The sequence below is a fragment of the Salvia splendens genome, chromosome 13 (assembly GCF_004379255.2).
Source record: "Salvia splendens isolate huo1 chromosome 13, SspV2, whole genome shotgun sequence".
NCBI lineage: Eukaryota > Viridiplantae > Streptophyta > Magnoliopsida > Lamiales > Lamiaceae > Salvia > Salvia splendens.
The window spans coordinates 23,092,947-23,118,719 of NC_056044.1; the positions used below are offsets into that span (position 1 = coordinate 23,092,947).

The 25,773-nt window shown below is 37.0% G+C and overlaps 2 protein-coding genes and 1 pseudogene across 3 annotated transcripts; all 3 read left to right on the forward strand.

The window, feature by feature from the left end:
- Positions 1–5,226: 5,226 nt before the first annotated feature.
- On the forward strand, positions 5,227–5,749 carry LOC121760723 (annotated as a pseudogene).
- Positions 5,750–9,820: 4,071 nt separating this feature from the next.
- On the forward strand, positions 9,821–13,616 carry LOC121760242 (proteasome subunit alpha type-7). Of its 2 annotated transcripts, none has more exons than XM_042155889.1 (3): positions 9,821–10,095; positions 11,884–12,298; positions 12,558–13,256. In XM_042155889.1, exons 1-3 carry the CDS (start codon positions 9,923–9,925, stop codon positions 12,639–12,641), a joined length of 672 nt encoding a protein of 223 aa, XP_042011823.1. In that variant the 5' UTR covers positions 9,821–9,922; the 3' UTR covers positions 12,642–13,256. The 2 variants fall into 2 exon arrangements, with proteins under 2 accessions (XP_042011823.1, XP_042011822.1); XM_042155888.1 differs by lacking the exon at positions 12,558–13,256 and adding an exon at positions 13,311–13,616 and having other exon boundaries at positions 9,829–10,095.
- A 1,219-nt stretch (positions 13,617–14,835) lies between these two features.
- On the forward strand, positions 14,836–16,607 carry LOC121760190 (H/ACA ribonucleoprotein complex subunit 2-like protein). The gene is made up of 4 exons (XM_042155827.1): positions 14,836–15,049; positions 15,141–15,210; positions 15,754–15,859; positions 16,264–16,607. Exons 1-4 carry the CDS (start codon positions 14,914–14,916, stop codon positions 16,423–16,425), a joined length of 474 nt encoding a protein of 157 aa, XP_042011761.1. The 5' UTR covers positions 14,836–14,913; the 3' UTR covers positions 16,426–16,607.
- Positions 16,608–25,773: the final 9,166 nt, after the last annotated feature.

Consider the following 25,773-nt stretch of genomic DNA (forward strand, 5'->3'; position numbering starts at 1 on the left):
AGCGGCCGACTTTAATTAGAGTGCATGCATTCTAAATGTTTTCTTTCTTGAGATTGATGTGTACTTTAATTTTCTCAAAAAGGTTGTTTGCACGCTCGTTAAAGTCGGATCGAGAAGTTTGTTAAGGAAATTACTAAGCTTTTGAGGTGGGCTCTATTACTTAAACTCCTTTATTTGCAATGATATGTATATGGTGAGATAAGGGTGGTTTAAATGTTATGTCATGCCGTATTTTATGTTTTGAATTGCCTATCTGATTGTCTATTAGAATAATGTTCTACTAGACTTTGATGGTTAACGAATTCGGGTCTAACTAGGGTCTAAGCCCTACTTAGGCTAATGCACTGATGGGGATCGTGAGCCGTCCTTTGGGTCGGCCGGTCCAGTGATCGAGTTTGTGGCCACATTCTCATTTCACATGATGGTTCAGATATGGTACATGATGGAGGATGACGATGATATTTGTCTGCGCAGGCACCTTTTTATGGAAATGATTTTAGTGTTTCTCGGCATTTTAAAGTAAAAACCCGAGTTTCACTCAATGATGGCTTGGCATAACTTTATTGATAAATTGTATTTTGGGCATGAGTTCACTGAGTGCATCAAGTACTCAGCCCCTGCATGTGTTTTCCCTATGTGCAGGTTGAGCGTTGACGAGGATGGAGGATGTTGAGCATTTGGACAAAGACCGTATTCAATAAATGTTCCGGTTGCTATTGTGTCTTCATACATAGTAGTAGCCAACTCTCAAATGCTTCCGCTATGCCGAGTTTTAAAACTCTTATGTTTTCTTTAATTTGTTGGACTATTTTCCTCCGAACTTTGTTGTTTCGTGATTGCAAACTATAATTTGGTAATAAAGTTTCATCTTTTGATTTACATGTCGTACCCCTTGATTGTTTCCCCTTTCTTCCCCGCTTCTTAATTCCCCCATTAGTCGCGACCCACCGTACTTTCTATCCTTAGGAAGTGCGGTCGTGACAGTATGATGTGAACTTAATATAATTATGTGTTATTTGGAATTATTTTGTGGAATATGATATGAATATGTGATTGGTGCAATAGATATGTGAGTGGTGCAATAGATATGCTTTTATATTGCATTAGAATTACTTGAATCATTGGACTAAATAGGATCTGTGACGGTCTAGCTCTAGATCTGAAATCACAATGAACATATTGGGACCTTCGGGTCACTCACAGTGGGACCTACGGGTCAAATCATATTGGGACATTCGGGTCAATCACAGTGTGACCTTCGGGTCAATTCATATTGGGACCTACAGGTCAATACATATTGGACCTTCGGGTCAATCACAGTGGGACCTTCGGGTCAAGTCATATTGGCATATTGGAAATCCCGGGTAGATACCAGGCTTGATTTGTCACAGAACAATAAACTGGACAGAGAGGCATATGCATATGGATGTGAAATTATATATGATATTTAATGCTTATGGTAATATGTGTTGGTTAGAGAATTTGTTTGATAATTGTAATGTGAAATTAAAGGTGAAATTTATACACTGAGTTGTGGCTCATATAAAGCACTAGTATTTTTCAGGAGCAAGATATCAATGATATAGATAAATGTTATTTTTTTTAATGTATTTGATATTAGTGTTTTTTTTGACTGGTGGGTTAAAGATTTTAAATTTATGAATTTATTTACTATAAGAATATAAGTCAGAAGGGTTGAGGTGTGACATAGGTAGTCTAAGCCTATCTGGGTTGCGAAATTCTTCTTTTTCTTTGTTTAGAACTGACCATGTTATCTTAAAGTGGACGACGCCCACAACCAGTCTACTAAAACAAAGACTTAGACTTTGTAAACTTTCTTATACGTTTAAATATGTAATAAAACAACCATTAAATGTAAATCATAACAACATTATGACAAAAATAATCTGTTTTATTCCTTGGAAAATAAAATAAGAGTTTTTACAGTATTCAATCACTCGAAAGGTGATTTCTAGTATACACACTCTAACAATCTCACACTTATACTCAAAGCGCCTTTTCGAGTATAAAAAATATGCTAACAGGTCTAATTCTCCCACTTATACTGAAAGCGAGTTGAGGTCTTGTATGAGTCGAACTCCCATTCCTTCAACATGGTGATCGAATAGCTTGACCGCTACGCCTTCGTGAAAGGATCTGCCAGGTTGTTCTCTGACGCAATCTTGACCACTTGTATGTCTCATCTCTGCACAATATCTCTTATGATATGATACTTCCTCTTTATGTGTTTGCTTGCTGTGTGAGCTCTCGATTCTTTCGAGTTTGCCACAACATCAGAATTGTCACAATAAATTGTGATGCTCTTGGGCAGATTCGAGTGTGTCCTACTTTTATATACTTGATATACTTGGATTTTACATGGTTTTAGAGGGTGGTTTTATATGATCAAGTTTATTATTGGGCGTGTTTATATCTACTTCTCTATTATGTTGGTATGTTGACCATTTTGTTAAGAATGTATAGAAAAAGGTATAAAATATGTGGATGTGCAACAGCCTTGGTTTAAGACAATTTTTACTGGAGATTTTGAAGTCCAATCAGCCCCTAATGCATATCAATCTCTTCGGCTTTGAAAGAGTTTTGCGTGAGTATCTCGCACGCCTCAATCGGAGTTCGGTAGAAGAAGTTATGGTCGTTATAAGAACACATCGCTATCCAGAAACTTTCACGTGGCCGGGTGAATTATTACCCTGTATATTCACCCGGCCGGGTACGGTAATTCTACGCTGAAAGAGTCAGAAACGGGTTGAAAATCTTCACGCAGCCGGGTGAATTTTTAGTGTATTAATTCACATGGTCGGGTGCATTGTTTTGGCGAATTATTTGGCAGAAAACGTGATTTTTTAGAAAAGAAAACTGAACCCTAAGGCTAGGGTTAAGAATGATTCTAGACTCTACAGCCTACGACATGAAACACACTTCCCAAGAACACTTTGAAGAGAGATTTGAAGATTGAAGACTACAAATCGAGAGATTGAAGTTTCCATTCCATAGAATCGTTCCACGGGAGTATCTATTTGCTTTATTATGTATTTGATTGAATCCTTTTTTTTGGTTTTCATGAAGAACATGAGTAGCTAAATTTATTGTGGAGTTTTGGTGAAGACTACAATGGATGTTTGTGATTAATTCAAGAACTCCTTTAGATTGCTTAGCTCTTGTGGTTTCTTTGTTCACTCTTGTGCATTTTCAATTCAATTGCTTAGTTGCCAATTGAGTTTGTTTACCTAAATAGTAGTAATCGAGAGATACCTATCTAGGGTTCATAAAAGAGTGAGCGTCACTTTGATAATCTACACTCGAGAGAGGGGATCCTTTGTGAGGGCTTGGGTCTTTTGTTCCATGGAGTTAATTTAAACATATTAGAAGGAGACTTCAATATTAATGGTTAATCAACGGGGTGAGTACACTCGCGAGGGGGCTCAACCTAGACTAGCGACTTTCCTAGTAACCCTAGAGACATAAAATGGGTAATCAAAGTTGTTGAATCAATTGCACGACAATTCCATTGCAGTTAGATCCAAAACTCTGCTCTCCTCTTTGTGGTATCTTTTCACTTGTGTTCATTTCCTCTTGTTACTTTTAATACCTTTTTTTGTTATATGTTTATAGTAGTGTTAGAACAAAACCAATTCCTTTTCGATTGTTTAGATAGTAGTCGAAGTTTGTTCGTGGTACTTGAGTTGATATAATCTTATCTCTGTGGGATACGATACTCTTACTTGTTTTATACTACACTAGCCTCGTACACTCGCGGGTATTTCTCGTGTTAAAATAATTCGAGTCAAGTTTTTGGCGCCATTGCCGGGGACAATTTTGTGTCGTTATAGCTTAATTGAGATTACTAGTATAGATTTTATTTACTTTATTTTTTTATTTTTTATTTTTCTTTTCTTTATTTTACCTTTATGTGTCTCTAGGATTATTAGGAAAGTCGCGATTCTAGAATTAACCCTCTCTCGAGCGCACCTATCCAGTAGATTAGACTCTAACTATCAAAGTCTCCTTCCAATATAATAGATTATAACTCCTTAAGTTCTTAAGACTCAAGCCCCTCACAAAGGGTCCCCTCTCTCGAGTGCAAATAAACCTATGTGTTGTACACGTTCCTTTTACCACGTAAAACTTGATATGTCTCGATTAATCTACTTAAACGAACATAGTTCTAAAGTTGGCCAGACAAAAGAACAATAAAAGCACAAGAACAAGCAAAACAATCACAAAAGCTAGGAAAAGGTTCAAATCAATAAATCAAAATATGTTCATAATAGTTTTCACCAAAACAAATCTACAAATGATGTTTAACTACTCATAGACAAGTAGTAAAAACAATAAAAGTGCTAGACATGAAAGAAATCGATAAAAACCAAGGTTTGAATCTTCAATTTTCAGTCTTCTCTTGCCTGGATCTGCTAAGCTCCGCTCCAATGGAAGATGGATGAATTATATGTGGAATATGGATGGAAGAAGGTGTAGATGTGGAGAATGATTGGAGGCTCTGAGATGGATTATGAATTAGGTCAAGGAGATATTTATAAGCTGGAAAAAGGTTTAATTTTTATAATTTTCGTGCCTTACAAGAAATGGGAAAGATTTGGGCCATAATTTATTTTCTTCCTTGAATTTCCGCCTAAATTTCCGTCAGCTTTGACTGCACTGCGCAATGTTCGTAGAATGGTCATAACTTTCTCCACAGAACTTCAATTTAGACGTTCAAGGTATCCACGCGAAGTTCCTTCGAAGAGGAAGAGAATGGTATGTATTAATCACTGATTGGACTCCAAAAATGCCGTGAAACTCGGCTTGGACTGAGGTTGCTGCACCTTGGCCTTTTTGCATCTTTTTCTGTCTTTTCCTATCATTTATCAACAAATACATTAAAAATACCAAATATATAACATATGCAATTTAAGAACATAATTTGCATGATTGACATTTAAAACGAGTCAAATCTAGTCCTTAAAAATATGTAAAATCCGTGTTTGTCAAACACTACTATTAATTACTCGTACGAATGCTCATGCACAAAATAATGTTTTTAACGTAAGAAAAGAAAAGAAAAGAAATTGTGAATGGTGTATCTCTCCTCGTTCGCTTATATATATGTACACTACATTGCATGGTAACTCATTATCCCAAAAACCCTAAAATAAATCGAGAAAGTTGAGTATAGAGAAGCTCGTTGTAACCCTAACCCTAATGCTAATGATATGCTTATCATCAGAATCCCAAATTGTCTCCGAGACAAAGAAGATCACGCGCCTCCATTTCTACCTCCACGGCATCCTCGGCGGCGACAGCCCCACCGACTGGACCGTGGCACAATGCAACCTAACCGACGTTCTACCGTCGTCGTTCGGGAAGGTGATGGTGCTGGACAACCTCGTCACGTCCGGGCCCGAGCTAGTCTCCGAGGAGGTGGGGCGGGTGCAAGGGGGGACCGTGGGGATGGCCGATCCTCTGCGAGACAACTCTCGACATGCTCCTCAACCTTGTGTTCACCAAGGGGGAGTTCGAGGGCAGCACACTTAGCATTCTCGGCTGGAATCCTTTGGCCACCAAGTCGAGGGAGGTTTCAATCGTGGCAGGCACCGGCGCCTTTAGGATGGCCACGGGTTATATTATCACTAGCACTTATTATAAGGACCCTGCTCGTGTTCGTAGTGTTTATGAGTACACTGCGGTTGTCTATCATATGGGTCCCAACATCAACCGCTCAACTTATTGATCTACTACTACTACTAGTATTTACTCGTTCCTCATAAATAATTGCCTCTTTGGATTAGGCATGAGATTTCATAAATTTGCTACAACTATATCTTTGGATTGGGCTTGAGTTTTCTTAAATATGTTATTATTTGTTTGGATTATGCATGTGTTTTTATTATAAGTATAATTCTGTGTGATGAAAGTGCATGTACTATTTTTAATGGATTCAGTGTGAAAAGCCTTATTTTTGTTGCAATGATCAAGCAATATTGATAATTTTGGATTTGGTACATAAATGTTATTATTTCCCTCCGTCTCGCTCTAAGTGAAACATTTCTAATTTGATACTACTAGATTTTATATAATGTAGTTTTGTAAATTAAATGGAGAGAGATCAAAGTAAAAGAGAGAAAAAGTAGAAAGAGTGATGTTTCAATTTTAAGAAATGTGTCATTTAGAGCATCTTCAATTATTTAAACTAAACTTGAACCCATTTTAGTGTATATGTCACTTCAAATAGTAACTTTACTCTAACCATTCACAATACACTCAAATTTAGAAGAATATTCTCCTCTTAATATTATTTTTACTCACAAATTTGATATAATGATTTAAGTTTGTTTTAGTGTAAACCCAAAGATGGGTATAGCTATTGTCTACTCCATTTCTAACCCCAATGCTGATCATATGCTTATCGTCAGTGTTGCTGCTGCAGTCGGAAACCCACTTTGTCTCCGAGACGAGGAAGATCACGCGCTTTCTACCTCCATTTGTAATACGGACTTCTCTCACATAGACTATATAAATTAAATACTCCTTCCGTCTGCTATTAAATATCACAATTTTCCTTTTTTGTATGTCGCCAATAAATATCTAATTTCACTTTTAATATATTTGGCTAAAGGGCCTACATTCCACTTGTTGGGTTTTGGTGGCCTCAAAATGAACCGAACCTGAAACCAACAGATATGTGGAGTTTATTGAGTTAAATGATTTGATCCAACGACTGACATTCGAGGAGAGATAAGATTCAATCTTGGCCGTGGATTGTTGGATCTGATTATTATTCAATACAAAACAGAAAGGGGGAAAACGGGAAGAGTTCAGTTCACGAGAGAAAAAGATCAGCTAAATCGATCCTTGATAGTTCATCTTAGATGCGAAAATCAGCCTGCGATTGTTGATTTCTTGTTCTAGATTCTTGTAGTGTTCTTTTCGTTTTCCAGTTGTAACATTCAGTATTCACCAAAGGTCAAAATAAAGATTGTCTGTGCTCGTTCTTCCGTGGATGTAGACTTATGTCGAACCACGTAAATTCCCCGTGTTCATTCATTCTGTTTTGTTCTTAATCGCCATTCTCAAACCTTCAATTGGCGATGTGTCAGTGGGAATCGAAGGATGGCGATGGCGCGGTATGAAACTGAGAAATTTAATGGTAGCAACGATTTCGGCTTGTGGAAGGTGAAAATGGAAGCTCTTCTCACGCACCAAGGGTTGGATGATGAGCTTGATTCGACCAAACTCAAGGAGAATCCTGCTGAAAAGCAAATGAAGATCTTGAAGAAAGCAAGGAACGTAATCATCTTGAATCTTGATGATAAGGTGTTGGGGGAAGTTGCGAGGGAAAAATCCGCTGCGGCAATTTGGAAGAAGCTCGAGGACCTGTACATGACAAAATCCCTCTCTAACAGGTTATACCTCAAACAACGACTTTACTCCTTTAAATTTACCGATGATAGAGCTATTAGGGATCAATTGGATCAGTTTAACAAAATATTGGATGATCTTGAGAATGTTGATGCTAAAATGGAGGAGGAAGATAAAACAATAGCTCTATTAAACGAGCTTCTGAAATCATTTGAGCATCTAAGAGGTGCCATGTTGTATGGCCGAAAAGAAGCCATTAGCCTCATTGAGGTGCAGTCTGCATTGAAATCTAAGGATCTGCAAAACTCAAGCAGTGTCCAAGAAGGTATTGGGGATGTTCTAAATGTCAAGAAGTTCAAGCAGAAAGGCAAGAACAAAGGCCCCAAAGTGCAGTTCCAAAAAGCAAAAGAAAGAGATGAAAAGAAAGAAACGAGGTCCTGCCATTATTGTAAGAAACCCGGGCATCTCAAGAAGAACTGTTATTCTTGGAAAAGGAAGCATGAAGAAGAATCTCAGGCCCAGGGTACATCTGATGTCGTTCGGGAGACAGTAGATGTACATGCTTTGAATGTGGTTGACAATGACATTGGAGGTAGATGGATAGTAGATTCTGGCTGTAGTTTTCACATTTGCTCTCACAAAGAATGGTTTGATCAAATAAGGCCATCAAAGGGTTCTGTTTTGTTGGAAAATAATCAAGTTTGCTTGGTTCAGGGAGTTGGAAATATCAGGTTAAGGATGCAGAATGGATCTATTATAAACTTGAGTGATGTAAGGTTGATCTCTGAAATAAAAAGAAACTTGATATCCCTGGGAGTTCTACAATCTAAGGGTTGTGAGTTCAGATCTTTAAATGGAGATTTGCAAATTTACAGAAACTCTAAGGTTTTGTTAACAGCAGTCCGGAAAAGAAGTCTCTATTATGTTGATGCAGAGGTTCTAGTAGGGGAAGCAAATGTGGTAGCGAGGGATGAGGCAGAATTATGGCATAAAAGGCTGGGGCATGTTGGCACGAAAGGACTTAAGCTGCTGCAGTCACAAGGTTTCATTCAAAGTTAAGGGATAGAGTCGATGAAGAAGTGTGAAGATTGCTTTATGGGGAAAGGATATTACTTTTCTCAAAAGGAAAGCACACATCCAAACTCCTATTGGATTATGCCCATAGTGATTTATGGGGACCAACAGAGCCACAAAGTCTTGGAGAAGGAAGGTATTTCATGTCTATAATTGATGACTTCTCTAGAAAATTATGGGTGTATATATTGAGAGAAAAGTCAGAGGCTTTCAAGTACTTCAAGGAATGGCATGTGTAGGTGGAGAAGCAGAAATGGACTACACTCAAGTGCCTAAGAACAGACAATGGCCTTGAGTACTTGTCAGCTGAATTTGATAAGTTCTGCAGAGAAGGGGGAATAAGAAGACATAAAACAGTCCCTAGAAACCCACGGCAGAACAGAGTGGCAGAGAGAATGAATAGGACATTACTAGAGCGTGTGAGATGCATGTTGTTGTCATCTGCAATGCCGAAGAAATTTTGGGGGGAAACAGTTCTGACTGCTGCTAAGATGATCAATAAATGTCCATCATCTGCGATAGATTTTGCTGTCCCAGATCAGAGGTGGTACGGAGAGAAGCCAGATTTCTGTAAGCTGAAGCCTTTTGGATGCAGGGCCTATGCTCATGTGAGAAGAGGAAAACTTGATATAAGAGTTGTCAAGTGCATATTTCTGGGATATCAATATTGTGTTAAAATAGACTATGTTGTCGGGAGTCTCAAAAGGTTATAGTGAGCCGTGATGTGGTTTTTGATGAATCCAAGATTCCATATGTTGATGCTAAACAAAAGAAGGCACTAGAGGAATTTGAAATAGAGGTGGAGCCTGCGATTGGTGATTTCTTTTTCTAGATTCTTGTAGTGTTCTTTTCGTTTTCCAGTTGTAACATTCAGTATTCACCAAAGGTCGAAATAAAGATTGTGTGTGCTCGTTCTTCCGTGGATGTAGACTTACGTCGAACCACGTAAATTCCCGGTGTTGATTTCATTGTGTTTTGTTCTTAATAGCCATTCTCAAACCTTCACCACTATATTTCCTTCTTCTTCCTAAAGTCGTCAACTATGCTGGTGGCTTTTACAAGAATTAAAACTACACGAGAAATATCTGCATATACATACACGCCTTTGAGAATGTCGTCTTTATATGAATTTAAAACCACTATTCTCAAAGTTGGCCTCTTAACCATTTAAAAAAATCCTTTTATATAACATTTGTTCCAAAGTATCCAAAATCGGATTTTTCCCTTACTAACTATCCTAGAAAGGGAGGGCATTTGTTGTTTTTGATTCATGGGCACTTTATGGGCCTTGTGTTTGTTAAATTGAAATTTTAGTAGCTTGGGCTTTACTCGATTTCAATCCAACACTTTTATAATTCAATTGTCGTGTTACCCAAGCTCTCTCTTTTAAACTTCCTAATTTCATCCTCACTCCTCTTCAAATCAACAAAATTGCATTACTTCCAAACGACGGATCGGTAGATTTTGAGATATGGCGCGATACGACAGAGCAATTACCGTTTTCTCGCCGGACGGCCACCTATTTCAGGTCGAGTACGCTCTCGAAGCCGTTCGCAAGGGTAACGCCGCCGTCGGTGTTCGCGGCTCCGACACTATCGTACTCGCTGTCGAGAAGAAGTCCACTCCTAAGCTTCAGGATTCAAGGTACGCGCACGGCGACCACACATGATTGCAGATCGGGCAATATTGTTTTTTCACTCTCTACTGAATTTATTGCGGTTTATATGTATCGTGCTATACATTTAGTTAGGGGTTAAGGTTTGCTATTGAGGTTTGATTTATTTTTCTTGATGATATTTCATTTGATTTTTTGTATATGCGGCGACTTGGCCTGTGTTGTTTATACGTGTTGGGTAAATAAATTTCGGTTTGAGCTTAGTCTTTCATTGCTGAGTTTATAGCTTCAGTTATCAGTTTCATTGTGTTCATTGCCTTCTCTGGCAAGATTTTGCCTGTGGATGAGAAGAAAGATATTTAAAGCTTGGGTTGATCTGTAAAAGGAGATGGATTTTTGCATTGTTTAAACTCCGAAGTTAGGATTGTTTGGGCAAAGAAAATGCTAAGAACTCCTTTTGCAAACTAGTTTTGAAAACATGAAGTGAATACTGATAGCTCATAGCTCAAATGATTCAGAGAGCTGCTGCTGGATACTGTTTTTTAAAAGAATGCGAGTCTTTGAACCGGATGCCATTTTTGAAAAGAAGTGTATTACCATTACTGATTTATGTATGTACCCTTCAAGTTTCATTTGTTATATCTTCCAAGAACTCAGAATAAGTAAGAAAGTCACAGTTCTAACATATAGTTCAAAGTATTTTGAGGATCAGTTGTATTCCTGAATGCTGTTTCCATTTCTTCTCTCATCATTCCTTTTTAAAAGAATGCGAGTCTTTGAACCGGATGCCATTTTTGAAAAGAAGTGTATTACCATTACTGATTTATGTATGTACCCTTCAAGTTTCATTTGTTATATCTTCCAAGAACTCAGAATAAGTAAGAAAGTCACAGTTCTAACATATAGTTCAAAGTATTTTGAGGATCAGTTGTATTCCTGAATGTTGTTTCCATTTCTTCTCTCATCATTCCTTTTTAAAAGAATGCGAGTCTTTGAACCGGATGCCATTTTTGAAAAGAAGTGTATTACCATTACTGATTTATGTATGTACCCTTCAAGTTTCATTTGTTATATCTTCCAAGAACTCAGAATAAGTAAGAAAGTCACAGTTCTAACATATAGTTCAAAGTATTTTGAGGATCAGTTGTATTCCTGAATGTTGTTTCCATTTCTTCTCTCATCATTCCTTTTTAAAAGAATGCGAGTCTTTGAACCGGATGCCATTTTTGAAAAGAAGTGTATTACCATTACTGATTTATGTATGTACCCTTCAAGTTTCATTTGTTATATCTTCCAAGAACTCAGAATAAGTAAGAAAGTCACAGTTCTAACATATAGTTCAAAGTATTTTGAGGATCAGTTGTATTCCTGAATGCTGTTTCCATTTCTTCTCTCATCATTCCTTTTTAAAAGAATGCGAGTCTTTGAACCGGATGCCATTTTTGAAAAGAAGTGTATTACCATTACTGATTTATGTATGTACCCTTCAAGTTTCATTTGTTATATCTTCCAAGAACTCAGAATAAGTAAGAAAGTCACAGTTCTAACATATAGTTCAAAGTATTTTGAGGATCAGTTGTATTCCTGAATACTGTTTCCATTTCTTCTCTCATCATTCCTTGTGAATTATCCAGGCTAAGGCAAGATGTTGAGCCTGCCAGTTTTTTTTTCGTTAACCTGTTGAATTGTCTAACTTTACTTATAAATTGTTTATACCTCTTTACTGTTTCAATGTGAATCAATGCAAGTACTTCAAATTTGGCTGGTCTATAAAGCCTCTTTACTTTAAATACCTACTTTTATTTGGTATCTCTCAGGTCAGTGAGGAAGATTGTCAACTTAGATGATCACATAGCATTGGCATGTGCAGGCCTGAAGGCAGATGCTCGTGTTTTGATAAATCGGGCACGTATAGAATGCCAGAGTTATAAGCTTACAATCGAGGATCCTGTAACTGTTGAATACATAACTCGCTATATTGCTGGTCTTCAACAAAAGTACACACAAAGTGGTGGTGTGAGACCTTTTGGCCTTTCAACCTTGATCATTGGGTTTGATCCACATACAGGTACTCCAGCACTTTATCAGACAGATCCATCAGGCACTTTTTCAGCGTGGAAAGCCAATGCTACTGGGAGAAATTCTAACTCCATCAGAGAGTTTCTTGAGAAGAACTACACAGAAACATCTGGCCAAGAAACCGTGAAGTTAGCCATCCGTGCTCTATTGGAGGTAAATTTTAATTGAATCTCAATTGTTTTTTAATTGAATGACACTTTAATTTACCATTTCACTTGTTTCTATCACTATTGTGCTATTTCACTGCCAAGCATTCTCTTTGACAAAGAATGTGTACTGTGTGTTGACTTTGTCACTTTGTCCTTGTACCTTATTTGTTCTCGACATGTATTTTCTAGGCAAAGAGATCCATGGGCATTCTTCCCACAATACATTGAACTATTATGAAATATGAATTATAATATCTTTACAGAGATCCATGATTCAACCTGCATCCGCAACTATGTGTGGAAAGGCGATCATGATGCATGTCCTGTATTTAGGTCTGCTGTTATAATGAATGCATCAATTCTTGAATAATGGGTAGCGTGTGAGGTAAATGCCCATTTAGTTACTACTCCCTCCATCCATAAATTTTGTCACACTCTGACCGGGTACGAGTTTTAAGAAATGTAATGGAAAGTGAGTTGAAATATGTGGGTCTTTCTTTTATAAATTGGTTTTATAATAAAATGTGAGTGAGAATGAGTTAGTGGAATATGAGGTTCACTACCAAAAATGGTAAAAAGTGAAATGTGACTAATTTTGTGTGACGGACGGAAATGGAAAAATGTGAAAAATTTTGTGGGACGGACGAGAATGGAAAAATGTGACAAACTTTCTGGGACGGAAAGAGTATAATTACTTAGGCAGAACAGATTTTGAACATAACACTAACACCAAGTTATCCTGGGTGAAAAGTCTGATATTCGCAACTGTGACTAATCTCTGGTGCTGTGTGTTATGCCAATTGAATTTGTTATTGCATGGCATGTTATTCTGTTTAATTATGTAGCATGCCTTGGTTGCATATGTTTTTCCATCTTTTGATCTGTGTTGCTGCATCTCAATTCTCTGTGATGGTGTTTTTCATAACTAGGTACTATTTCGGTAGATTATTGACATCTGCAAATGCATTGTTTGATTTCATGTCTAAGAATTTTTTTTCTATTATCTTGCTTGAAAGGTTGTTGAAAGTGGAGGAAAGAACATCGAAGTTGCTGTAATGACTAAAGAGCAGGGACTTCGCCAACTTGAAGAAGCTGAAATTGACGCCGTAGTTGCTGATATAGAAGCGGAGAAGGCTGCTGCAGAGGCTGCGAAGAAGGCCCCTGCAACCAAGGAAACTTAAGCTCTTGTACTTCTTTAAATGCTTCACATCATAACTTTTTGTGAATTGTATTGCAGATTATGGTCAGCAGTTGCTCATTTAGATTATTTGTGTCAATGACAACTTTTTCAGTTTATGATCATGACTTAAAGCTTATTGATAGTTTGATGGTCATTGGATGCTCTCTCTCTCTCTCTCTCTCTCTCTCTCTCTCTCTCTCACACACACACACACACACACAAGAGGCTCTCTCTCTCACACACACACACACACACACACAAGAGGCTCTCTCTCTCTCACACACACACACACACACACACACACACACACACACAAGAGGCTGTCTTTTTGTAGGATGGATTTTTAATCAAGAACTGAAGTTTGGAACAAAAAACTACTCCATAAAACTGGAAAAACTTCGAAATTGTTCCCTATTAAATTAAAGTTGCATCAAATGGGCTGCTAAATAGCCCAATTTCAGTTAACGGGCTTACATGGAAAGAACTTAAAATTGTACTATGGTCTGGCAATTTATACTGTTAACGTCTTACGTCGTCTAAATTAACATTATTTAATAGGGGTGTCGAAATGGGTACCTGCGGTATCTGAATCCGACTTTGCAGGTACACGAATCCGAAAAGTTCAATATTTTACTATCTAATCCTGACCTGTATAGTTATACGGGTATCCCATACCCGTAGTTGCGCAGGTACTCAAACCCCGTTGGTTGTAATTTTACATGTTTGTAATTTCATAATGAATTTTGGGATTGTTGCTACACTATGATTCTGTATTTGTGTTTTTATACTTTACTATATTTACAAAAATTTCAACTATTAATTATGCACAAAAATGGTAATTTCTAATCTCTTACTTACTAATAATATGATTAGAATGGAAAAATAAAAGAAATACTCACCTTAACAAAAGAAATACTCACCTTAATTAGAAACAAGTCAGAGAGGAGATTCAATAATGAATAAAGTTTATTGGACAACATATATTCAAAACTAATTAACTAAAATAAAAAATTTGAAAACCTTAACCATAAAATACCGGGTATTATCGCAATTATTGGGTATACCCGTGCGGGTATCGGGTATACTCATACCCGCAAAACTTTAAAATATAATATCCGTTTCCCGCTGTCACCGAGTATCGGGTCGGGATGTGAATTACCCATTACCCGCTACCCGTTTCGACACCCCTAAACATTATACTGAATATATTTTTATAATAAAGAAAAGGTTTTAGTGTTAATTATCGTGTTATTAATATAAAACTATTTTTAAAGTATAAATGAAAAAGAAGAATTCATAAATTCGAAATCTCATCTTATTATGGATGGCCTTTTTGTTGATTTAAATAGTACTAGCCACGCTTTAATCTTAAAACCCTACTTCTGTGAACCCCAAACCCCAAATTCGTCGCTCGCCCACACACACAAACACACGCAGAGATGGGAAGCGACAGCGAGGTTGAGAAAACTGCGCAAAAGGAGAGGGAGAAGAAGAAGCTCTTGGCTCTCGCCCCCATTGCCAAGCCACTCGCCGGCACAAAGCTAAGCAAACGTGCTCTCAAACTTGTTCGCCGAGGTTCACTCTCTTTTATCCATCCTACTATTACATCTGTACTTCCGTTCAATTGTTTTGTTTCCGTAACCTTGTTTTTTGTTCGTGATTTCAGCTGCGGAGCACAAGTGCTTGAAGAGAGGAGTTAAGGAGGTTGTCAAAAGTATTCGCCGCGGGAACAAAGGGTATCTTGATTTTGTCTAGATTTGAATCATATTTTAGTGTTGCAACCTCTTGTTTCCATTGATAAACGTTTTCATTTTGTCAGCCTAATTTATCGAGCCTTAATTTATGCAGTTTCTAATTCGTTGTTAAAGGTTTTACTTGTTTCTGGTTAAATTGAACAGCTATGTAGTATATCGAGAAATGTCTGCTCATAAACTTATTTGATGGTATAGAATCATGAGCTTCAGTGAGCTGTGTTCGATTTTAGTTTTGTTTTGCTGCTACATGAATAAGGTTGAGTGATGATTGGTCGTTTGGAATTTAGCATCTGTTTGTCTGTAGCTGGCTTTGTTTCGTTTTCGATTATGGTATTAAAGTGGGAAGAACTTAATTAATTTGAACTATCCTTGACATGGTTCATCATGTTGAGTGATTGCTAGAAGAAGTTTGTATGCGTTTAACCTGATTCGTTCGTTTGGTTGATTTACGGAGTAACCTGTTTTAGGTTTTTTTTTCTTCTTGTGTTTTGTTTTTCAAACTGAGCCTTTACTCTTTGCTTGCAGAATCTGTGTTATCGCGGGGAACATATCACCTATTGATGTGATCACTCATGTTCCAATCTTGTGTGAAGAAGCTGATATACCATATGTCTATGTTCCATCGAAAGAGGCAAGTCGCATTCTCTTCATTCCCGTATGATTGCTTGCCCTGTTATTATCTTTTGATAACTAGTCACATAACCGTATTTTTATGCCTGTTTAGCCAAAGATGTAGGTGCTCATGTATTCCCTTGTTATTGTTTCAACTCTCCCTAACAAATCATTTGTACATATTGAGTTTACTTTGAAAGCAGAAAATTTCCCCCTCGACCCTCTCCTCTACTGCATATATTGCCACAGCTGAATCTGCATTGATTCTCACTTCACCACTGCCTTTTGTTTTGAACCTGTTTGTCCTAGGGCCTTGCTTTGCCCTACCATTGCATAAAACATTAACTACATCAACTAGGTTGATGCAAATGTTGGTTATAATTGTGAACTGATAAAAGGAGTATGATTTACTGCTCGTTTCAGGACCTCGCCAATGCAGGAGCTACCAAGAGGCCTACATGCTGTGTACTCGTGTCAACCAAGCCCGCCAAGGGAGAGATTGGACAGGAGGAGCAAGAAAAGTTGAAGGGAGAGTATGATCAGGTTGCATCTGACATATCTGAACTTGCAAACACAATGTTTTAGTCAGTGCGCCAAATATTACATTATGAAGTCTGTGCTGTACTTCTATTAGGTTATTAAGCTTAAGATGATGCATTTTCCCCAGCTTTTCTGATTCTTGAGTTTTATATTATCTTTGAGAATTGGAGAGTTTTTGTTTTTGTATAGTGGCGAATTGGTTGAAATGACAAATTATATTGCTACTACTTCCATCAGAATGGCAAGCATGAACCATATGAAGCTGAAACCTACTTCTTTATTTCTACATATGTCAAGCATATATAAGTATTCATTAAAACATAAATGAATAGCAATTACTAATTTAGGGTCCTCTCTCATATTTCCTTATTTAAATAGTTCTCATTTCACTTTTACTAATTTTAGTAAGTGGAATACACATTTTACTAACTCATTTATTTACCATTATTACTAAAAACTAATGCTCCAGTAATTTTTTCTTTATTTCTTACTCCTGTCCCAAGGAAGATGACTCATTTCCTTGGGCGACACAAGAATTTATATTTTATTTTGTGTGTAAAGTGGAGAAAGTAAAATAAAAGAGATAATAAAATAGAAATAAAGTTTATTGGATGGGCCCACATCAGAAAAATAATGCATGTATTAGGCGGATACCAACCGCAGAGGTGAAGTTGGTAACATACTCAATTAATCGTTAGTCCTCCTTTTCAACCTATAAAGGGGTGTTGAAACGGGTACTTGCGGATACCCGCACCCGACAAGTTGGGTACCCGAACCCGATTTCACCTCCAATGTTAGTCCTGATACCGGTCCCGCATTGTGTGGGATATAACCCGATACCCGAGTTGGGTATCTCGCACCCGACACCGCGGGTATCCGACCCGATCCTAAACCCATAAATCCAAGAATAAATAATCCAATTCAAGATTAAGCTATGTAATATGAGTACTATCGCCGCAAGTAACAGTGAATTAAATAGGAAATACAATGGAATAAACAAAATAAAACACACATGCCTACTGATGCGGATGGAGATGTTGCCGGTGGCGGCATATGCGGGTGATGTGGTGGCGGGTGGAGACGTTGCCGATGGCGGCGGATGGAAGGAGGCGGAGGGTTGGAGGAGAATTGGTGCAGACGTGAGAAGAGAGGGAAAAATATTTTAAAAAAAGTTATAAAACTTAACCCAATTAAAAGATGGAAAAATACAAAAAAGTATATTGTGACCGTATAATTAAAATAAAAATGATAAATTACAAAATGCTAACAATCGGGTAATTCTCGGGATTAACGGGTATACCCGCTCGGGTATCGGGTATACCCGATACACGCAAAACCCAAAATATGAATACCCGATCCCGACCCATTTCCCGATTCCGTCGGGCAGCGGGTACCCAATACCCGCCAGGTATCAGGTCGGGTAGGAAATTACCCGATACCCGCTACCCGTTTCGACACCCATTATTGCATATTCCCCTTCTCGTTAGTCCTCCTTTTCAACCTTTTTCATTACTGCATATTCCCCTTCTATCGAAGTTAATTCATAACAAAAGAGATAAAAACTTTACATTTTGTTTTTTTATTTCCCATGGCTCAATCACCACATCCGACTAACTTCCATGTATTTTTTTTTATCCTACTTGGCACTACTAAAATATCATAAACATTTCAAGATTGCTCACGTATAATACGATTTTTACCGAAGATGTCTTATTTGGACTGGACTGGACTGGGTTAGGAAATAACAAACAAAATGTAAAGTTTGTGATATTTTACCAAATTTTAACAAGTGCAATAAAGGCTGTATATATAAATTTAAAAGGAGTATTATATCTTAGTCGCGTTCATTACCCTTAGTCAACTTATTTACCACTTGAGTGGAGGAGGATCTTAGTGCCATAGTCCCTACCCCTTAAAGCAAAAAAATTTATGGAATAACTTTTGAGGATACATAAACTTTTGTGGATTTAATTCATCTTATTTTTCCTAATACTAGTATAGAGTGTAAGATGACTTTGACTTTATATGTCTCATATATATAAGATCTAATGTTATAGATCTTGCTAATATATTTTCTCTTTATGTGTTGCTTATTTTAAGCATTCATCTACTTTTAGGTTGGTCGGAAGGGTCCTATTTATACAAATCAAATATAAATAAAAAATTGAAAAACATGGTTGCAAATATTATATACATAGATGTTATGAACTTTGCCCATTCATATACTAGTAAAATAATGAATCGTAAAAATTAATACTCCCTACAAGTCGTAAATTGTAGAATATGGCCCCACAACAGAGTCTTTGCATGTGAGATGTTGGTTGGATTTGGTCCAATTTTTCCAGACATTAGTTAGAAAATCAATAATTACCTCATTGTTGGTGTGAGAATACATATTTTAAAGAATTTTTTATATGAGAGTGACCCTTTAGAAACATAAATAATATAATGCCCACCCCATCAGTGGCGGATCCAGGACCCGAAAATGGGGGCGGAACTTATATTTAAATATTAAATATTTAATTTAATATTATTTTTAATAATAAAATAAATAAATATTATATTAATATTTACGTAGCACTAGCTTCATTAATGAAATATAAACATGCTTCAGCTTGCAAATATGTATTATTCATTTTAAAATAAAAAAATATATAAATATAAACATGCTTTAGCTTGCAAATATGTATTATTCATTTTAAAATATAAAATTATTGTAAATATATGTACATTTTAAATCACTGTAAATATTATATACAAAAGTGATATAAGTAGAGCACTAAATACTTATATTTCAAAAATATTTAAAATATTTATTTTGTTACATAGAGAATAATTAAGATGCATGGATCAAATTATAAGTACTATAGGATAAAAAAGACTTTAACACAAGATTAAAAATGATTTTAACTAAAGAATAAATATAACAACATAATATATGCAACTTAGTAAAAGTTTAGATTACATAAAGTATTTAGAGGTATTATTTTGATAATAAGAAGAAATATGAATGGATAAAATAAAAAATGAAAAATGAAAAAAATATGTTTTTGTTGAGGATTGAACCCTAGACATCTTAGTTAAAAATCCAACAACCAAACCATTGAACTACTATATTTTATATGACATTTATTGAAAACAAAAATATTTCTACACTTTACGGAGGGGGTGGATATGCTATTTTCGGCTTGATTCAATGAAAAATTTAGGCTCTCCGGATGGTCGGGTAGGGGTGACCGCCCCCACCTGCCCCTGGATCCACCACTGCACCCCATTATGTGCAGAAAGGAAAAGGTTAAGAACTTAAGAAATACCATCTCGTGGAAGCTTCTAATGTTTCTACCTACCACAATTAAGAAGGGTAATTAAAGAAATTTAAAATACGGTAGAAATATGACCGTTTAAAGTGACTCTTCCTTGTACGTGTGCACAAGGGTGATTATCATTTAGGTTTACCTATTCCTACTTTTTCTATTTAACTTTTGTGCTCTCTCCGTCCCACCACTAAAAATGATCTATTTTTATTTTTTATTTATCCCAACTAAAATGACTCATTATTAAAAAATAGAAACACAATTATCTTATTTTATTATCTTTCTTTTACTTTATTCTCTCCACTCAACCCACAAAATTAATTTGCATAAAATCTTATGCCGCCCAAGGAAGGGTCATCTTCCTTGGGACAAAGGGAATACTATATAAGTACTACTCCCTTTTCTACCATAAGCGAGACACTTTTTTTGGGCAAAAAATTTAAGGAATTAATATTTAAAGAGTTAAAGTGGAAAGAATAAAGTTGTAGGGTTCAGATCACTTAGGATTCACTAATTATCGAGGCCTCTTTTTAGTTATGTAGCAACTGAGATGGCTAATTTCAGTAAGAACAAGCCAATTACAGAACCAGATATCACAACAAGATAAGCAGAGTACAATTGCAAGAATTACAGAAACCCTAATCTATTGCTAAGACTTGACGGCTTGCAATAGTACCGGATACTACACTGCAACTCACCTGCACGCTCACACACAAGTTAGTAATAACAGGAAATAGATCCTCTCAGATCTAAACAACAAGAAACTGTAATCGAAAGAAACTTGGAACACAAAGATCAGAGAATGGCTCAGGTCGCACACACGACTTCACAAAGGCCAAAGACCTCCTCCGTCTTATCCAACAAGTCACAAGGGAGCACAGTGGAAACAATCGAACCACGAGCTAGGGTTTCCCGATTACTACCGCACGAAAGCCACCCCACGCGTTCACTGACTCGCAATCACAACCTAAACACCTCAAGAACACTCTAAACCCACAGATCTATGAAATCAACTGAAGATCTCCCCAAAAAAACCAAGAGAACGAACTCAACCGTTCAAATCTCACACAAATCTCCAGATCAACACAGATGTTGAGAGATATCACTCGATCCTCACTAAAACAGAGAAAGGAGTCATCGGAGAAGAAGATCGGACGAGATCTCAGAGAGAGAGTGAAGAATCTAGAGAGAAGCTGGAGAATGAACTCGAAGAGAGAGAGAGTATAGTGAACAGAATGGGGAGTCAAGGAGTCAAGGGAGATAATAAAGACTCCAAAGAAACACACCTTGAATCCAACAGCTCAGCGTCGTGATCTGTGTGGAGGTAACACGTGGCAGCCATCGGGGTAACTCGCATAGGTAATGGGCCGAGTCCAGAATGGATCAAGACACCAATGTAAATGGGACATCAGAAAACCAGCCCATTATTCCACATACTCCACCTTGGACTACATTTGGTAAACAAAGGAGAGCCTTGGTCCACGTGTTGCTTCATCACAGCCTACAAGGTTAGTTCAAGACACCAAAAAGACAAAGCTCATTAGTCAAGAAATAACCAGGTTTCCTAACATGATACCAAATGGCAAGCCAATTAGTCAAGTAGGTCTTTAGATTTGCCCTGCAATTTCAGTAGACAACAGTCTAGAGAAACAACAAGGTCTTCCCCCGGGACATGCATATGCACATGCTAACCACAATCAAAATGCAACCTTTTAATGCAAGTAAGCAGTTTATTAGCAGGCAAGCATTTGGTTCCCATATCAGCAGGGTTCTTGTCAGTATGCACTTTATGCAATAAAATTTCTTGTTTTTCAACCACATCTCTAATGAAGTGAAACCTAACATCTATATGCTTAGTTCTATCATGAAAGACATGATTTTTGCATAATTATATAGCAGACTGACTATTAGAATACAAAGCAGGAGCAGATTTCAAGAATTTAAGTTCAGACAGAACTCCCTTTAACCAAATTGCCCCATTCATAGCTTCTGTGATAGCTGTATAATCTGATTCTGTAGTGGAGAGGGCTACTATGTGCTGCAGTTGGGATTTCCAGCTTATACAAGAACCACAAAAGTGAACACATAAGAAGTGGTGGACTTTCTCTTGTCCCTGTCATTAGCATAATTAGAATCTACAAAACCACACAGATTTACACCATCATCACTCTTCATAAAACACAAACCATACTTAGATGTATGTTTCAGATATCTCTAAAGCCATTTCAAGGCCTCCCAGTGCAAAGGTCCAGGGTTAGACATGTATCTACTCAAGCAAGAAACAACATAAGCAATGTCTGGCCTAGTACTAACCATTAAGTACATAATAGAACCTATAGCATTAGCATAAGGGACCTTTCTCATAGCATGGATATCAGATTCAGACTTTGGGCACAAATCCTTACTCAACAAAAAATGAGTAGCTAAGGGCACAGAGGCAGTCTTAGCAGCAGCCATGTTAAACTTATGCAAAATTTTAAGCACATATGGTTCCTGGTGAAACACAAGCACAGAATCCTTCCTGTTCCTATGGATATTAATACCCAAAATCTTTTTTGCATCACCAAGATCCTTCATATCAAAGTTATTACATAAGACATATTGCACATACTTAATAGATTTAAGGCAGGGTCCCATAATCAGCATATCATCAACATATAACAATAGAAAGACATGAACTTTATCAAGATTTTTCACATAGAGGCAAGCATCAAAGGTTCTTCTCATGAACCTAAGTTTTTACATACAAGAATTAAATTTGATGTTCCACTGTCTAGGGGATTGCTTTAAACCATATAAGGCCTTTTTTAACAAGCAAACATGATTGGGATACTTGGGATACCCTTCAGGCTGTTTCATATAGATAGGCTTATCTAAGTCACCATGCAAGAAGGCTGTTTTTACATCCATCTGTTTCAGTTCCCAATTAAAATGTGTACACAGAGCAAGCATAAGTCTAACAGTAGTGAATTTCACAACAGGGGCAAAAATTTCAGTATAATCTACCCCCTCTTGTTGAGTAAACCCTTTGGCCACAAGTCTAGCCTTGTACCTAATTCCTTCTACCTCATTCTTAATTTTATACAGCCATCTGCAATCAACAACAGAAGCACCAACAGGTAGAGGTACAAGCAACCAAGTACAATTAACTTTCAAAGAGAGCATCTCATCTTCCATGGCCTTTTGCCATTCATTCCAACATTTTGATTTTACAGCATGTTTATAAGTCTGAGGCTCATCACCATCAGATTCATGCACATTAAAAGCTAAAGCAATCAAGTTAACCATACCAGAATATCTATTAGGTTCATTAATGTGCCTTCTGACTCTATCTCTAGACCGGAGATAATTGCTCAGATCTGGACCATGGTTAACCACAGGCTGATCTACAACAGCTTGGTCATCATGATGAATCTCAGGTTGGTGGTTACCCACATCAGGTTCAGGCTCAGGGACAGGTTCAGGGTCAGGAGTTATAGGGTTAGAATTCCAGAATTACTCCACCTCACTTGGAGAATCCAAGGATACATCCACTTTAGTGAGTTTATCAGTGGACTCCACCTCACTAAGAGGCTCATTGTCAACACTAGTTGGAGAGGAATCAGAGGCATTGTTAAGACAAGGGAATTCATCTTCATTGAAGACAACATCCCTACTTATGGTGACCCTAAAACTAGGTTCACTTCTGTTCCAAATCCTATAACCCTTGACCCCATCAGTGTATCCAAGAAACACCCCTTTCTTGGATCTAGGGTCCAACTTGTCAGTTTTAGAATGGACAAAGACACTGCAGCCAAAGACTCTTAAATGAGACAAAGAGATTTTCCTACAAGTGAAAACAGATTCTGGACATTTTCCTTTTAAGGGAACAGAGGGAGATCTATTCTCAAGGTAGGCTGAGGTCATAAGGTCTTCACCCCAAAATTTTTTGGATAAACCACTTTTAGACAAAAGACACCTAACCTTTTCTAAGAGGGTTCTGTTCATCCTTTCAGCAACTCCATTTTGCTGAGGGGTATAAGGAGTTGTCTTATGTCTTTTAATCGCAAACTGAGAACACACTGAATTCATTTGGGAATTACAAAACTCCAGACCATTGTGTGTCCTAATGACCTTAATGGTTTTTCCAGTTTGATTTTCAACAAGATTTTTCCATGTTAAAAACTTTTCAAAGACCTCATACTTGTTTTTCATTAGAAAACACCACACTTTTCTGGAAAAATCATCAACTATGGACAGAAAATACACAGACCCAGAGTGGGTTGAGACAGAAGCTGGACCCCACACATCCATGTGTAAGTATTCAATAACACAGTGACTGATATTTTCAGACACTGGTGTTGGGAAGGACACTCTATGCTGTTTGTCTAAAATACAAGTGTCACAAAAATGAAGACTATTTTGAAATCATTTTCAGATAATAACTCATTTTTCTTCAAAATATTAAGACCCTTTTCACTCATATGACCAAGTCTGTTATGCCACAGCATGGCTTTGTCAACCCTAACCACATTTGAGACATTATTTACACAGGCCATAGACTGAGCAGAACACACATAGAGATTACACCTTTTTACAGCTTTGAACAAACACATAGCACCTTTACAGATCTTCATGATACCCTGCCCCCACTTACCCTCTAGCCCATCTAACTCCAAACAGGTACAAGAGAGCAAGTTGTAACACAGATCAGGCACATATCTCACATCTTTCAAGTTTAACACATAACCATTACTGAATTTCAAACACACAGTACCAATGCCAAGGATTTGACACTTCTTATCATTTGCTATGGAGACAAAAGTATTTTCAACAGGTTTGAAATCAGAGAAAACAGATTTGAAAGGAGATATGTGATAGGTGCATTCTGAATCATTCAGCCAGTCATTTTTAGTGATGGAACAACCCAGGGAAGAGTTCACAGACAGAATATCATGAGTCATGAAGCAAACACCTTCAGGATCATTATTCTTTGCCAGGTTAGCAAGGGAATCCATATGATTATTACCAGTTTTCTGCTTTTTAGGATTGGGGCAGTCTCTTTTATAGTGACCAACCTCACCACAGTTAAAGCATTTTCTATTTGCTTTAGGATTCTTGCTTCTAGACCTGGACCTACTCTTTCCTTTCTTTTTACCATGTTCATTTGAATGACTGTCCTCATTTCCCCCTTTAGTTTTAGATCTGCCTCTAACATACAAAGCCTTGGAATGAGCAGATTTGAAAGCATGATTTTCTTTAATTTCCATTTCTTTTGACTTTAAAGAACTGATAATCAAATCCAGCGGGCACTATCCCTTCCATATTTTATAGTAGCTTTAACATCATTATAAGAATCATGGATAGCATTCATTAAGGCTATACTAGTGTACTCATCAATGGTTTTATCACTAGACCTTTTGATATCTTGGACAAGCTTCTGAAAAGTATCAATGTTATCATCAATGTCCTTTGAAAGATCAAGTTTAAATATGAAGAGTTTTTCAAGTAAATACATGCTTGAGGACATTGAGGTTTCAGTAAACAGAGTGTCAAGTTTTGTCCAAAGATCAGAGGCAGATTCAATGTTTCCTACTTTTCTAATCACATAATCAGACAGATTTAGGATTATAGTAGACCTGGCCAATTCATTCATTTCTACAACCTTATCTTCAGTTTTAGTATCAGGAATGGTTCCTTCTACTGCCTTGAAAACCTTTGCTGAATCAAAATGCATTTTATTTTCTACTTCCTGATTACAAAATCATTTTTCCCATTAAAGGATACAATACCAACTGGTTGAGTCATTTTGAGAAAGATTTTTACACACACAAAGACTCCAGCAACACAGAAGGCACAACAAGCAACCCTACTGTCACAGAGTGTAATAGCCGGGACTAAGATCTCGAGAATTTTCGAAACAAATACTAGAAGTGTTATACAATTAATGAATGCATAATTTTATTTCTTGAATAAAAGAAATAGTACAAATTTCAGAAAAGAATTAAAGCTAATGAATTTTCTAATGTCATTTAATCTCAAACTAACAATTTCACAATCCTTGTCGACACAAAAAAAAATATAAACCGAGCTACACTAT

Excerpts from the sequence above, each read along its gene's own strand:
- LOC121760242 (XM_042155888.1), top strand. The coding sequence starts at position 9,923 with ATGGCGCGATACGACAGAGCAATTACCGTTTTCTCGCCGGACGGCCAC. Across the intron at positions 10,096-11,883 it reads CCTAAGCTTCAGGATTCAAG|GTCAGTGAGGAAGATTGTCA; the intron begins GTACGCGCACGG and ends GGTATCTCTCAG. Across the intron at positions 12,299-13,310 it reads CCATCCGTGCTCTATTGGAG|GTTGTTGAAAGTGGAGGAAA; the intron begins GTAAATTTTAAT and ends CTTGCTTGAAAG.
- LOC121760190 (XM_042155827.1), top strand. The coding sequence starts at position 14,914 with ATGGGAAGCGACAGCGAGGTTGAGAAAACTGCGCAAAAGGAGAGGGAG. Across the intron at positions 15,211-15,753 it reads ATTCGCCGCGGGAACAAAGG|AATCTGTGTTATCGCGGGGA; the intron begins GTATCTTGATTT and ends CTTTGCTTGCAG. Across the intron at positions 15,860-16,263 it reads TCTATGTTCCATCGAAAGAG|GACCTCGCCAATGCAGGAGC; the intron begins GCAAGTCGCATT and ends TGCTCGTTTCAG.